Genomic DNA, 15,780 nt, shown 5'->3' on the forward strand with positions numbered 1-15,780 from the left:
AAAAAGAAGAATACGGGCAGAGAATGTTTTCATTTTTAAATGAGAGAGTGAATTTATTATAAAGCAATGGTACAACTATCATAATACAAGCCTATATATTTGGAAATACTGTCCTCAATAAACTTTGGTCATGATGTTAGATGTGAGGGGGAATATAATTTCAGCAAAGGTTACGAAGAATAGAAAAGAAAAGCACATCAATTAAAGTGCTGCATGCACAATAAACTAATCAGGTTGGTACATGGATTCTCAGAAAGAATTACTGACAATCTTCATGAAAAGGCACATGGTCGGTTCGTAAATTGGTTAGGACACTGTATAATAATAACAAGATCTTATTTAGAAACTCAAAAGAAATTGAAGATAATGATCACTATTATCATGATCATATGTTATTGAGATCATGAAGTTCATCATGTCCATCGACATCACCCCTTAGTCATAACATCATTTGGGTTGGACTTGGACAAAAAAATAATAATCAAGGAAATTGCTTTTAGCTTATGTTCATACATTTTTTTTATGATAGCTAGTTGATCAAGATTGACACACTTGGGTGGCACCAAAACCAAACCATTCATTTTTTTCCCTCTGTCTTGTTGCTTCTTAGTGCTAATTAAAGACTTTTTGATAATGGTTACCTCATATTCTTTCAGCTGATCGAAGGGATTGGTGAAGGGTCCCTTAATGTCCTTGTCTAATTCTATGACATGAAATAAAATCATCTGGGGACCCCAGGGAAGCTAAACAATCCATGCACGAGTGAATAAACAGGAGCAGAGAGAGAGAAGAGGCTTCACGCATGAATGATTAGCCAAAAATAAAAGGACAAAATTCATTTGCAGTTACATATAAGTCCTTTTAGTATTATTTTCGAATCAAAGTTAAAGTTTTATCTCGATAATTTGAAAAATAAACATTTTCATTATCAACCCAGTTCATAAATAATTGTTCTACATTATTATTTTCTATTCAAAATAAGAGTTTTATATATTCACAAAAAAAAAATATAAAAGTTTTATATAGGTAATTTGCATAATAAATATTTTCGTTAATAATGAAGTTTAAACACAGTTGATAGATAATAAGATTTATTAAATATGTTAATAAGAATTTGAATCTTAATCGCGTATTTAAGTAATTTTTACATCTCAAAAGAATTAATTTCTGACTGTAAGTTAAAAAAAATATCCTTATTATAAAGATTTCCATTAAAAATCAGTATAAATTATTAAAATAAAATTCCAAATTCTAACCATTGTGATTGAAAAATAGTAGGAGAAAAACACCTCCAAAATGAAACCATACAGTGACAGGGATGAGAAAGAGAAATGTTTGTCTGTGTTTGGCTTCAGAAGAAACCAAAAGAGAGAAGTCAGAGCAATCTCATCAGGGTTGATGTAACAAACGGCACAGAAGTGGACACGTGGCCAACATGCACACAAGGGTGGCCAAGGCATATATAGGGCCTAATAGAAGAAGAAGAATATCCCTAGGTTTAGTATAGTGGGGGGAAGCATGATGATGAATGCACAGTGTATCTTTCACCTATGTTTGAGACTAGGCCCCACTCAAGCTTCTTTTCAATTAGTATAGGAGAGAGCACTCCAATGCCTTAACCCACTTGCATTGCATGCTTTTTGTGGTTTAATCATACAACACCAATTTTTGAAGCTGTTGTTGAGGTGAAGACTCAAGACTCAAGACAAGACTTGTTTATCAATTTTTTTTTTCTTTCTCCCTCTCTATATTGCATTCCAGTATCTGCTACTATTCAAAGGAATATAATATATCATGGCATGCTTCTGATACATTACTATGTTGACTAATTCCAAAGGAACCACTCCTTCTCTCTCTCTTTTCAATGTTGTACTCTATAGCACTCTTGGTTAGGAGACATTGTGGTGTAGTACTCGTTTTCCTTCACTTGGTGTTGGTGCCTTCCCTGGTTGGTTCTACTTCTACCACACGAGTCTTTTTAAGCTATAGCATAACCCTCTCTCTATTTATTTGTCTCTGAGGATTACTTGCATGAAACTAGTAAAGCATTCTTCACTTGTCCATGCAGATATGCTTTCTTTCTGACTTTAGTTTAGGCCACCACCACATATCAAAAACTGATGCTTCTGCTTCATCTACTTTCTTCATTTTGTGCAGTTACTTAGGAACTGCAGCTTTTTCAGTTGTGAATGCTTTTTTTCTGGTTCCTATCATTCAAGTATCATCAATGATATGTTCACGGGGTACGTTTTCTGCTTTCTTTACTTTTTTTTTTTTTTTTTTAAGTTCTTTTGACATTTTCCAATGCAATTGTTTAGTGTTTTGTTGAGAGGCCTAATTGTGAAAGCATAGGGAGATAAGTAGGGGGGGCTAGGGAGGAATTTGATTAAAGCATTTTTTGTTTGACTTACCACTTCACAACCAGTTAAAAGCCTTTTTCATTCTGTTATAAAGATGAAGAGCACTTTTGTCAGATATAAATTTGTTTTTCTGAAAAAGCAGCAAACAGCGTAGGTTCTGTTGGCTTAAAAAATTCCAAGAGAAAAAAGACAAAAAGGAAAATGGTAAAACCATCTTGTGAAGGGTGTGAAGTGAGAGGAGAGTGACTAGTATAGAACTTTTATCAATTGGAGATGAGAAGAAGAACCACATAATTGGCTAAATGCCATTCCAAGAATCATATAGGGATGTCATTGATTCTGTATTTAGCAAAGGTAGCTGAAATTAACTATGCACTTTTTCTGAATTTTGGCGGTGATTATGGAATATTGGGATCTGTGAGAGTTATTACCTCTAAGAAAAAAGGTGCCTTGTAAGATTCCTGCTGCCATATTATTTGGAAGAAAAACATGAAGCACTTTTTTTTGCGTGTCTTGTTGAAAGTAATATAGGTGCTGTGCCACAAACACGGTGCTTTTTGCTTTGCCTCCACTTGTCTGTGAAAGCATCGACCAAACGGTATGTCAGATTTTAACAAATGAACGGTGGAAAAGGCCTCACAGAAGTAGCACTAATGTATCATAATCCTCAACCTTAAGAAGCATTGTATAGGTTCTTTATTTCCCTTATATTATATATGAAACTTGTCTAAAGAGTAGCCTTTGTGAAATTAATAATTCTGAGCTTTCAGAAATTGGGAAGAAAAAGAGAAATAATAATGGAAGAAAGAAAAAGTTGTCTTCCGTTTTTCTTGGTTCCTATGTGCTTAATAAAGGGTAGGATAATTGAGAAGACCATACATTGGATGAGGACCAATGCTGACCAATTATAAGTTTCAATAGAAAATAAAAAAGTCTACATTAGTTTATATATAGTTCTTTGGAGACACAAGGAAAGCGACTAAGCAAAGTAACCTCACAAAAATGATGCATGGATTATATTTGTATTATCTTAGGAAGCATTGACCAGTGGTCACAATTAGCTTGGTGTATCATTTTCTCTCGGATTTTCATACTATTTTCTTAACATAATCAAGCATACTTATATATATGGAATCAAAAGTTTCTTCTGGAAAGATCTCAGTATGTTTTAGTACGTATTTGCTCTGGATTTATATACACTTATGATCCAAACAGTGACGTACTTTTAAAGCTATAGTATTTTTTTTTTGGTCTTAGATAATAGTTAATCTTCAACTTCCAAACACAGGAGCCATTAGTCAAGGTAAAAAATATGCTTTGTTGCATAAAGGCATATTTTTTCGATGCTGCTGCTTCTTTCTTCAATTATCCTTTTTTTGAGGGTTGGATGAGTATTCACTATTCAGTACACAAAATAATGAAAATATTCATCTATAAAACTCACTCAGCATATTATGTGTGCGTGTTTGTGTCTATGTAATTAGTTCTCAGACAATTATCCATTATGGATCATCACAATAAATAACTCTTCAATAGCATTTAATTTACTATACTCTCTTCATTCTCAAATTAGTGCCACTTTAGAGTACTGTACAAGGATTAAGGAAACGATCAATTATTCTAATACTGTGAGAAAAAAGCACAATAGGACAAAGTTGTCCTTTTCTTGAAAGTATATGTTACCAATTTATGCTTTCTTGAGAGGAGAAGGGAAAGCTGGAAAACAAAGGTAATAAATGCTTTCTTGGCAGTGAAAAACAACAGATTATTTTGAACAAAAAAGCTTTTCGGTAGTAACATTTATTTGAGAATGGAGGGAATATGCATTGTTAAGAAGTGTGTAAAAGGAAGTAATGTTATATCTACACTTTGTTAGTAATGTTTTAGTTATTGGTTACCAATGTTTATCATATGATTAACAAACTACTCATGCATTTACCAACAGTAAACATTATATATATATATATATATATATATATATATATATATATATATATATGATAAACAATTGGCCCACGTACAAGTCATTGGATTCAGAGTCATATTTGATATCACATATCACCTAATTTCCTCTAGAATACCAGCAAAGAAAAACTATAGTATTAATAAGGTATTGAAATGGATATGCATCAGTTAGGAGATTCAATGTAGCTCAATTTAGATTAGTCGGGAAACCCACTAGAATTGGCCTAATGGTGTGGGGTTTGAGTAGTATATACAAAATCTTAGGTTCAAACTTTGTTGTCATCATTTGAAAAAAAAAATCATATTAGTCAGGATCCAAAGTGACATACCAAGGTATGAGACCAAAAAGAAAAAAAATAGGTATGCATCGGTTCTGAGATTCACTTTGAGGATTTATCCAATAACAAAATCCTAAAGTTGGTTTTGGATGTAAAGATGATTTTCTTCTCCAAAATCCAATTGAGCAGTGGAACCAAGTATTGGTTCTAGATATTTATCCACACTAATTTTCTAAGCTATACGTATAAATTACAACACTTTTGCAGTTTGTAGGAAAATTCAAATGTATGCTGTTTGCTGCATTATACTTCAGAAGAGTAATTGAGTTTTTACTTTTTACTTTTGCCAATCAACATATTTAGAGTAGAAAAAAGATGCTGATGTGTGCAATAATTTAAGTTAACTTTAAATCATGTTGTTGCTTTATCCAAAATGCATTTCCGAGAAAGAAATATGTGCAGACATTATTGGAGAGTTTGGTTCAAATCCCTTTAGGATCATTTGAATATTTTGCCCAAATGGAATGTATAACTTATAATAATAATAGAGGGCGTCTTTTTTCCCCATATCAAGTGATCACCTGAGAGACAAAGCTCTAGAAAAACCATGTGGTATTGACTTTGTCGGACAGCTGCAAGTTCAGGGACTTATGTAACAGTTTATGTTATTATAAGGGGACATTGATATTAGCATTTTCCATTATCAGTTTCCTTGTTCTTCTCTTGTTGACATAGTTTTCCCTTTCTCAAAATTTGAAGAAAACAATACAGATGAGTTGCATAACATTATAAGTCATCAGTATTCAAATTATTAAGTTCTTCAGTTTCTTATTAGTTGTTGTGGGCATAAGGATCAGAAATCTGGTGTAACTTCCAAAGGTATTCTTCATCCACCTAATTTTATTTATTAGCTTCACCTACTTAGTTCAGCTTGAAGTTGGAAGTAACTTCCAAAGGCACCAGGGTAGAGACAAATTTGCATCAATGCATGGCATCTAGCATAAGTACTTCTCAATACAGTTTACTGTTTTGCATCAATGCATGGTATCTAGCATAAGTACTTCTCTGTACAGTTACTGTTCTGTGTACTCTTTCTCAGTGCATGAAGGCAAAAACTGGAATTTATTGTCTCTTCTTTTATTTCATCTGTAGATGAGGACACCACATCTATAAATTGAAGTTCTTGCAGAGTTATATGCAAATAAATGAGGTTGTGAGGGTCATTGTTATATGAAAGTTGAGGTAAGGCTTTGTTGCATATCTCTTTCTGTTCTTTATTTTCTGGATTTTTCTCATACATAGTAGTATGAAGAATGATATCATGTGAATTCATGTCCTGTTCTTCAAGCTTCATCTATAGTGATTTCTTCACTCTCTCCTCCAGTTCTTAGTTTGTTTGCTTGAAATAGAAGATGCTACTGCCATGTTGGGGTGTTGCATAATCATGAACCAAAACCATGATATAATCCATGTATGCATGTTCACCAATATCTTGCAACAACTAAAAAACCTTTTGATTCACACCTGAAAAAGGGACAAAGGGTTTAATATAAAACACATGATGTTCTCTCTCTCTCTAATTATTTTATGGGATCTGTAGCATCATTGAAGTTGTAGTGTTCAGAATTTGTGCAGGCTTTCAAGTAGAGGTTTTTTTCTTGACCATTGGGTATATATCACAATAAGTAGATATGAAGTTCATGAAACTTGGAACAAGACCAGATACTTTTTACAGTGAACAAGCTACCAGGTATTTATATAGATATTTGGTCCAAGAGTGGTACACAAACTATTTTCCCTGTATATATATATATATATATATATATATATATATATATATATATATATATATATATATATATATATATATATATATATTCATAAACTAACGTATATTATCATAATCATAAATGCAGGAGTCTTGTTTCAGATATACCAGCTGATCTTGTGATAAAAATCTATGACACTACTTATCTGCTACACAAGGTATTAGAATTAGATTGAGTGTGATGTGTGCATAAAAGAAAATAACAAACTTAATCTTGGTTCATTTACAATTCTATTTATGTGTGCTACAGTCTTCACTTCTCCCAAAATGTGGCCTTCTACAAAGACTTTGCTCAGATTCTAGTGGTTCTGAGAATGTTCCTCTAGAGCTTCATGATATGCCTGGAGGGGCAGATGCTTTTGAACTCTGTGCTAAGTTCTGCTATGGAGTTTCAATCAACATCAGTGCTCATAACTTTGTACCTGTACTTTGTGCTGCTAGACTCCTCCAAATGAACGAGTCCATTGAGAAGGGGAACTTTGTAAGCAAACTTGAGGCTTTCTTCAATTCATGCATTCTTGAAGGATGGAAAGACTCTATTGCAGCACTACAGGCCACTGACAAGTTACCGAAGTGGTCTGAGAATCTTGGCATAACAAGAAAATGCATTGATTCAATTATTGAGAAAATTCTCACACCCCCACCACAGGTAAGGAACTCAAGACCATAATTTTTTTCACATTTCTAAGATTGGTGCTTGGAACATTGTTTTTCTTAACAACGATGATTATGTGCAGGTCAAATGGTCCTACACCTACACTAGGCCTGGTTATACCCGAAAACAGCATCATTCAGTCCCAAAGGATTGGTGGACTGAGGATGTGTCCGATCTTAACATAGATCTTTTCAGGTGCATATTAATGGCTATTAGATCAACATATGTGCTCCCACCACAGCTTATTGGTGAAGCCTTGCATGTCTATGCCTGTAAGTGGCTACCCGGCATCACAAAGCTTAAAAGTTCATTCAATTCAGCAACACAAACAGAAGAATCTAAATCAGTGAGCCGAAAAATTCTGGAGACAATTGTGAGCATGATTCCTGCTGATAGAGGGTCAGTTTCAGCTGGCTTCTTGTTAAGGCTTCTCAGCATTTCAAGCCCTCTTGGTGTCTCCCCAGTGACCAAAACAGAACTGATAAAGAGAGCCAGCATACAGTTTGAGGAGGCAACAGTGAGTGACCTCCTTTATCCTTCAACATCCCCTTTGGACCAAAACTTTTATGACACGGAGTTAGTCCTAGCAGTGTTGGAAAGTTACTTGAAGTTTTGGAAAAGAATCTCCCCTGGTGCTGTGGATAACAGGCACTTGATAAAATCAATCAGAAATGTTGGTAAGCTCATTGATTCCTATCTTCAAGTGGTGGCAAGGGACGATAATATGCCAGTGTCAAAGTTTGTCTCCCTGGCTGAAACTGTGCCGGCTATTGGCCGATTAGAGCATGATGATCTCTACCAGGCTATCAACATCTATCTTAAGGTGAATTGTCCATGCAATGTCTTAAACAATGTCTACACTTTGTTTAATTTTCATGGTAACTTTATTGGATACATATCAGATGCTCATGAAACACAAGATACTTCAGCACCTTTTGAGATACACACTGTTCGCATCAAAATACTGAAGTTATTAAATTGGCATTAAACATTTATACCTGTTTGGATAAACTTCTCAATAAACACTTATAGAAGAATAAAATAAGAAGATAAAATTAATTAAGCTTATGTCATAAATTAAAATTAGCTTATGCATAAAATAATTTATGCAAATTCTCTCATTTAGCTTCTCCTAAAGCTGATTTTAAGTTTTTAACTTAATTCATTTTATCTTTTTTTTTCCTATATATACTTATTGAGGAGTTTATCCAAATAAAGTCTTAAATTAGCTTATAGTGCATTCATGATGTGACTTCCGTTCAATGCTTACACAGGTGCATCCAGACCTGAGCAAAGCAGACAAAAAGCGCTTGTGTGGGATTCTGGAGTGCCAAAAGCTGACCCCAGAAGTGCGTGCACATGCAGTCAAAAATGAATTTCTGCCGTTGAGAACTGTGGTGCAGCTCCTCTACTTTGAACAAGAAAAAGATTCAAAGGAAACCACTAGTTCCAAGCTGCAAAAGTCACATGATCTACTTCTAGGAGCAAAGAAGAGACCAGCCACTAGAGATAGCCATGGCAAGCGATCTTTAGTAAACAAAGAAGAAGTCACAAGAAGAATCTCCCATGCTGAAAGTAGAGAAAAGGGTCAACACAAAACTAAAAGATCAGATGGTAAGTTGGCATTGGACTTGGAAAAAAAGATGGCTATAAGAGGAGACACTGAAGATATAATAGGGTCAGAAAAGTTAAGGGGAGCCAAAGATGAAAGAATGTCAAGCAGCAACTCAGACTTGGATACTAAGAAAAACATACAAAGGGCAAGAAGCAAAAAATCAGAACATGGCCGTGAAAAGGGAAGATAGAGATAATAGTGATTATACTCTTTGAAACACTCAGAGCAATCTTCATTTCCCTATATATGAACTTAGTAGCCTCTATTCTTATCATTTCTTTTTTACACATGTCATAAATGTAAGCAAGGTATTGTCCTTTATAGTATCTATAACTGTTAAAGAGTTATATTTATCAAAGAGGTCATTGCAACAAATACAGTTGACTTCTCTCAGATTGATACTATTTTCATCACATTTCAATTGCCTTATATAAAAAGGAATAAAACCCATTATTGTGCTTGTGGCAGTGGCAGAGGAAAATGAACAAGTTTAGCCATTTAGAGGTCATGTTTATCTTAGGCATAGTTGTGCTTATACACTAAAAAAACCAAACCCTTATTAATATTGGTCTCCACTCTCCACTTTTGAATTTCTAAGGAAAAAAACAGAACTGGAATTCATTAGTAATTAACAAAGATAAGACTTTATAAAATTAAAAACTCATATAATTCAATAGATTGCTACCTAGTGCCAACATTCCATCCTTTAATGTAGTGTAGTAGTGTTTTATCCAAATGGCTAGTCAAACTCAAGAAGGGAATAAAGTGAGTTTGTGGAAAACTTTTTTGCAAAATACTTTTGAACATGAAGAATATGATTATAGAAAAATTTAGAGAAAGTTTTAAGCAATTCAATTGATGGATAAAGAAAACTAAAATCAATGACAATAAAGCAAGGTAAAGGTTTAGGCGATTCCTTTGGTACAAGTTTTATTCACCATATTTTAATGCCCTCTGTTGACCAACCAATCAGAAGTGGACACATGTAAGTTTTTTGCCACGTGAGACTTTGAGTTCAAGTTTTTACAATCGTATTTAATTTATGTTAACAAAATATAAAAAGTTTATTTTGAAGTGGCTATTACTTTTTTTATCCCTGTAGTTATAATAGTTTTTTAAATGAGGCTGTTAAAAATACTTCGATGTTCATAGGGTTAGTGATTTTAGAGGGCATAAGCGGTGAAGCACGACAGTGGTTGGCGACGAAAAAGTATGATTCATTGTTCGGTGTTCAATTCTATGTTTTATTACACCAAAACACAATTGTTGTTCTTCAACTTGACTTGGTTGGGTTTCTGCAAATGCAATTACAAAGACTGTCTTCATGTCAATAACAACAACAAATCAATCTATTCTTCTATCCTTTATTCAAAAACGCAATTGTTGTTCTTCAGCTTCATGTACATCACTTGGGTGCCTTCTTCTCTCCTCACTGTCGCAACTAGCCACAATTTCACAAAATGAACTCTCCAAAGCAAAATGAACCAGATACTTTCACAACAACACCTTTTCTCAAATTGAAAATCAAAACAATTATTTTTTTTTACAAAAACCACAACTCACCAAATCAATCTCAACAATAAACACACATAGGAACAAAAATGACTCTCGTACAGAATTCAAACATTCCCTCGACAATTAAAATTGGTCAACAAAAATGACTCTCGTACAGCATTCAAACATTCCCTCACCAAATCAACAACTATGCTTCAATTTGTCCATTTTTTCTAGTTTTGTTGTACCCATATATGTCCACAAAAATGAAGCCTATGCCTACCACAAGAAATTTAAATGTTCTCCTGATCTTTTGGTCATTGTTCAGTCTCTTTATGGCAGGTTATGGTGCTGAAAGTGACATCTATTGCTTGCAAACCATCAAGAAATTGGACCGGTTTAATAACTTACCTAGCTGGGATTTTGAGAGCAACACTGAAGGTGACATATGTAAATTTAATGGTGTTGAATGCTGGAATCAACATGATGTGGAAGATAGAGTAATCAGTCTCTTGCTTTCTAGTAAGGGTCTGAAGGGAAAGTTTCCTCAATGCATTGAAAATTTCACATGGTTGCAGACTCTAGACCTCTCTCACAACCAGCTTTCGGGATATATCCCATCTGATATATCAACTAAGCTGCCATGTCTGATCTCACTTGATCTCTCAAATAACAATTTCTAAGGTGAAATCCCACAAGAATTTGTGTTGCTTTATCGACTTCGAGATTTTAGTGTTGCTAACAACTTGTTAGAAGGGCCAGTGCCTGTTTTTGTCAGCAATGTTGATGTGGGGGAGCACTAAGAAGGTGTGATGAGAGCTTGATTGGTAGACCTTTTTGGTATAGTTTTCTAATTGGTTTTGTTTCTTCAGCCACTACTGTCCTATTAGCTTTCATGTACTATTATGAACCTTGGACGGAATTCAAAAAGAGGAGTAATGCCATTCATCCCTTAAGAAAGAAGCAGAACCATCAAAAGGAGACTAGACAAAAAGCTGAATTGCTACCATTGGCCTTGCAAGATCAAGGAAGCAAAGAGGTTCTCTCTCTCTCTCTCTCTTTCTCTCTTCAGTTGCGAGCATGTGATATTTGAGCTCAAACACTGATGTCATTAGTCATTACTTGAGCTTTATCTTATTTTTGGGAGACATGGACACTTGTGCCGCGTCACTTGTTCTAATCTCAGTTTGCATCTCATATTATGGTCATTTTACATATTCATTTTCCTCTTGCTAGCATGTGATATTTACTTTCAAAACATTACTGTCCATGTGGTTTCTACTTGACATGTATTCAAGTTTTTCAATTTACGAGAAAAAACTAATAGCACTTATTTATGTCATGTGGTTTAAGACCACCTAATAATTTCTTCCACGATACAGGCTACCGTGTCGTGTGGCATTCCATCCACAGCTAGCAAGATTGTTGGAGAGATTGATTCCTAGAATGAGCTTCATGGACTTATGCAAGGCAACTGATTACTTCAGCACAGGAACAACAGGGATTATGACAAGTGCAAGAGGAAATTTTTACTTGAAACCATGATTCTGGGGAGACACAGCCACAGAAACATAGCTCCACTGCTTGGATTCTGCATAGCTCCAAGAATGCTTCAAAGGGGGAGCCAAATTTTTTTTGTACACAATTATATAATTATTTAACTTCTAATAAAAATAATTATTATTAAAGTTATGTGTAAAACTAAAGATAAAATCTAATCCCTGCTTGCCCCCCTAAATTGGTCCCTGATTGTGAGGGTCATTGTTATATGAAAGCTAAGGTAAGGCTTTCTAGTTTCCTGCAGATCTCTTTTTGTTATTTTTTTCCCCTGGATTTTACTCATACATGGTTTTTTTTTTAAGAAATGTTAGTTGTTAGTTTTTGATAAAAAAAATTATTGGAAGGAATTTAAACCCGTAACTTCTTCCTCTTCTTTCTTCCTTTAACCAGTAAATCAACCTTATATCTTTACCTTACCTACTTATAATATAATACTTGTCGGATGAAGATGGCATGATATCAAGGGAATTCATGTATTGATTGTGGAGCTTCCCTTATAGAGTTTTCTTTACCCTCTCTTCCACCTCTTCATTTATTTGCAAATCCATTAAATTATTGATTGAAATCAGTTCAAGAATTAACTCATCATTACTTTAAAATGGATTATTATTAAATAAAAACAAGAAATAATACCTCATTTTAAAATGGATTATTACTTTATGTATTAAATTCTTATTTCGTTTCAGTCTAGCTTTAGAAAATATTGTGACAAAATCCAGGCTGTGATATATACTTCCTCCTCCGATCCTTATATTATAAGGTCTAAAATAAAAGAGTAATTTGGTTATTTCTATAAGATTTACTCTAAAATGTTTCATGCATTAGTTTTTTTTTTTTTACTAAAATACTCTTAAATAATTTCAGTTTTAGAATGAGATGAAGTGAGAAAAATATAACACATTAAATGTTTGTTAATTTTGTTCATAGGGATAGTCTTGGATAAACATATTAATTTAAAATAAATTTAATATTATCAATTAAATTAATTATTTTTCTGAATTAGTTAATTGCATGTTAGGAAGTATATATATTTGTTTGTTTGGCAATTAAAAAACAAATAGGAAAGTTAAATTAGTTCCTAACTATAACAAAAAAACAATTTTTAAAATAATTAAAAATGTATCTTGGTAAAAAAAGTATTTTTGTTAACATTAACTTTTATTCAGTGCTTATTAGTTATTATATTGATTAATTAAGAGCATATAATGTAATTTTCAGAATATTTTCTTTAAATGAATATTTTATATGTTTTTAATAAATTATATTAATAATATTTCAAATTGACTACATTCTAAAATATTAAATGCTTTACAAACCACTTTTAAGACATTAAATATTTTTATAAAAACATTCCCATTTAGTATTTATTATTTTTGGTTTAATTTAATATTTACCATTTAAGCAATTAAGAAAATGTGAATGCCAACAAGATTTTAAGGCATTTAATATTTATCTTTTAACTAATTAGAAGAATATTAATATAAAATTAAATAGTTAAATTAAAACAGGTAAGCCACTAATTTTCAATACTTTTTTATAATATAATATAATTTTCAATACTTGTTTTAGAAAATAATCTACACACTAATAATACAAAAATATCTTATATCATTATTCAATTATGAGTATAATTTTTCTCTCTACATTAAATTAAACTCTTTTTTAACACAATCTAAAATAATCTTTATACAGATTTTTGGTAAAAATATGAAGTGGAAATTCATCTCATAAGAATTACTACTAGTAATAATTAATAATTCAAAACATAATATAAAAAAGTTAGAAAGAAAATTTATTTGTTGGAATGAATATCATCATCATTACTATTAACAAATATGATTCCATGGGTCAACCACCCATCAGAAAAACTGAAACCACCAGTCAAGATTCGAGCCACATGTCATTGATTATGAAACAGCTTTCTCTGCCATAGCCACGGAGTTTTTGCCTTCCAAGTTTGTCTCTTCTCACCAAAAATGGTTTATTCCCCTCTTTCTAATAACCCCTATATTTTTGTTTCCACAAGAGAAAAAATATTATTCAATTATAATTTTATATTTTATTCGATCACAAATTATTATTTATCATAATTGTTTTTCATTTTTGTACGATTATCTCAAAAATCATAATTTGTGATTATTTTACAATTAGTGTGTCTCATTAAATTCTTTTGTAAATTAATTTACAATTTTTTATGGCTCCATGGCATTTAATTTTTCAATTACTCACCTGTTTACCTAGATATTTATTAAGTAAAACCAATTTTTATAATAAATAAATAATAGTTTTTGATGAAAAAAAATTATAAATACACACAAACACAATTTCTCCCTCCTTTTTTATTTTCATACTAAATTACATAGACAAAAATGTCCAATCCTTCTTCTTTCTCTGGTTTTTCTGAAAGGTAAACCCCACTACTCCATTTTTACCCTGTTCTGCACTGCTTCGTCTCTATCACTTAGCAAGTTGTTTTCTTTTTATTTTGTTATTTAATTCATCTGGAGATTTTAATTTAATTTTGAAAGCACTTAACTTTGTGTGTTGTTTAATTAGTATCAAAGAAGATGAATCTGTTCAATTTTGCATTGTCCGTGTCACTCTCATGTTTTTTTAAATGCTTCTCAAAAGTGCCATTTCGAAATCTCAATGGGAGTTCAATTCAGACCATGTTTAGTGTCACAAAGTTGCTTCCTTTCTTTCTTGCCTTGGTTGTTGCATGTAAGGGAGTGTGAATTGTGTTTTGTGTTGTTGGAACTGTGATTTTCCGTTTATCCGGTTTTGTGAATCTTTCTGCTTTTATTTGTTGCGGAATATTTACGATTACCTCTTAGTTTATAGTCTAGTTTATTGGTAGAACGAGATCATGTATGTGTTACTTTTTTATTTGTTGCTGAATAATTATGACTAGCTCTTAGTTTATAGTGTAGTTTATTGGTAGAATGAGTTCATGTGTGTGTTTCTTCAAGAACATGTTTCTGCTTTCCGTGGTTGTAGTATATTTGTTTTTAAGGGGAATCGTGTGAATCTGTTTTGGCGGGTCTGGTATAAATTTTAACTAATGGACTGCTAGTATTAACTTGTTGGATTCTCAAGTAAAGCAATGAGTAGATGTGTTGGAGTTATAACTTTCAGGATGGTGAAACCAGAAATTTATTTTAGCTATCTATGTACTGCATGGGAATATTATGCCTGCGTGTCTACATGCTTCAATTTATCAATATATGGTATAACATATATTCTTCCTTTTGTTGCCTGGATTGAATGTATGTGTAATTGCATATTAAATTCTATAATTCATGTGATGACAAAGGTAGCTGGCCGGCTTCCTTTAATGGTAGCTGAAATGGAATGTAAATTAAGATCATTGATGATTCTATTGGTTTTGGTCGGTATTTCAGGCTTTGAGCAAACATATGCTTTTAGTTATACCGATTATAGTTGCATTTGTTGTCTTGCAATATACTTGTTTTGTCCTCAGAGACTGGAAGGAAGGAAACACTTGAAGCTGTCAATCCTATATCCCTTATGTTTTTCCTTGCCTCTTGTCTTGAGTCTAAGTGGTGATGGTGAAAAAAGTGACATTTCAAAGGACTGGTTAGTGAAGTTTTGATTCTGAAAACTATGTATGTGGGCTTTAAATCTTTGATTGAAACATTTCTTTTGTTTTTGTCTGCTTCATTACAGCGTTGAATTCATATATTGCTTGTGGTATTGCATGGTTAGTGATATGTCAAATTTAGTGTACTATATGTTTATGCTTGGCTTATCTGCAATGTTGTTTGAATATACCATTGGTACTTGTTTGCTGTAACTTTTTTGCCTGCATTCCTATTGGTATGGTAGTGTACTCATAGACATAGTTACTTGGTGGTGTGGTAGTGCTTAAGATGAAATTATAGACCCTTGGCCTGGAGTACTGTAGCACTTCCTCTGCTTCTGTCTCACCTGTATCAAGGAGCATGCCATGGTTGTTTTTCAATCAGTATGTGTATATAATGTCCTTTTCCCTGTTGGAATAATGT

At 32.9% G+C, this 15,780-nt stretch overlaps 2 protein-coding genes across 10 annotated transcripts in view; both read left to right on the forward strand.

Annotated features, from left to right (window-relative positions):
• Window positions 1–1,483: 1,483 nt before the first annotated feature.
• Window positions 1,484–9,076, forward strand: LOC100807132 (BTB/POZ domain-containing protein At5g47800). Of its 5 annotated transcripts, XM_006586728.4 has the most exons (9): window positions 1,484–1,685; window positions 1,881–1,948; window positions 2,158–2,243; window positions 5,756–5,845; window positions 6,228–6,353; window positions 6,520–6,589; window positions 6,682–7,080; window positions 7,169–7,909; window positions 8,361–9,076. In XM_006586728.4, the coding sequence occupies exons 5-9, from the start codon at window positions 6,295–6,297 to the stop codon at window positions 8,889–8,891; spliced, it is 1,800 nt and encodes a 599-aa protein (XP_006586791.1). In that variant the 5' UTR covers window positions 1,484–1,685; window positions 1,881–1,948; window positions 2,158–2,243; window positions 5,756–5,845; window positions 6,228–6,294; the 3' UTR covers window positions 8,892–9,076. The 5 variants fall into 5 exon arrangements, with proteins under 5 accessions (XP_006586791.1, XP_006586792.1, XP_006586795.1 ...); XM_006586729.4 differs by lacking the exon at window positions 1,881–1,948; XM_006586732.4 differs by lacking the exon at window positions 1,484–1,685 and having other exon boundaries at window positions 1,700–1,948; window positions 6,239–6,353.
• A 4,577-nt stretch (window positions 9,077–13,653) lies between these two features.
• The window catches only part of LOC100808191 (calcineurin B-like protein 2), a 6,825-nt gene continuing 4,698 nt past the window's right edge, over window positions 13,654–15,780 (forward strand). Inside the window, exons 1-2 of one of the 5 annotated variants that reach the window (XM_014761835.3) lie at window positions 13,654–14,162; window positions 15,157–15,352. The gene's annotated coding sequence lies outside the window, so the exon portion shown is untranslated. The other 4 variants (XM_014761837.3, XM_014761836.3, XM_006586734.4 and 1 more) reach the window with 4 other exon arrangements.

Source organism: Glycine max, chromosome 9 (genome assembly GCF_000004515.6).
Source record: "Glycine max cultivar Williams 82 chromosome 9, Glycine_max_v4.0, whole genome shotgun sequence".
In the NCBI taxonomy this organism is placed as follows: domain Eukaryota; kingdom Viridiplantae; phylum Streptophyta; class Magnoliopsida; order Fabales; family Fabaceae; genus Glycine; species Glycine max.

What these genes read in the sequence shown, in the direction of transcription:
- LOC100807132 (XM_006586728.4), top strand. Translation starts at nt 6,295, where the DNA reads ATGAAGTTCATGAAACTTGGAACAAGACCAGATACTTTTTACAGTGAA. An exon ending in TACAGTGAACAAGCTACCAG is followed by an intron (nt 6,354 to 6,519) that starts GTATTTATATAG and finishes TCATAAATGCAG; the next exon opens with GAGTCTTGTTTCAGATATAC. An exon ending in CTACTTATCTGCTACACAAG is followed by an intron (nt 6,590 to 6,681) that starts GTATTAGAATTA and finishes TGTGTGCTACAG; the next exon opens with TCTTCACTTCTCCCAAAATG.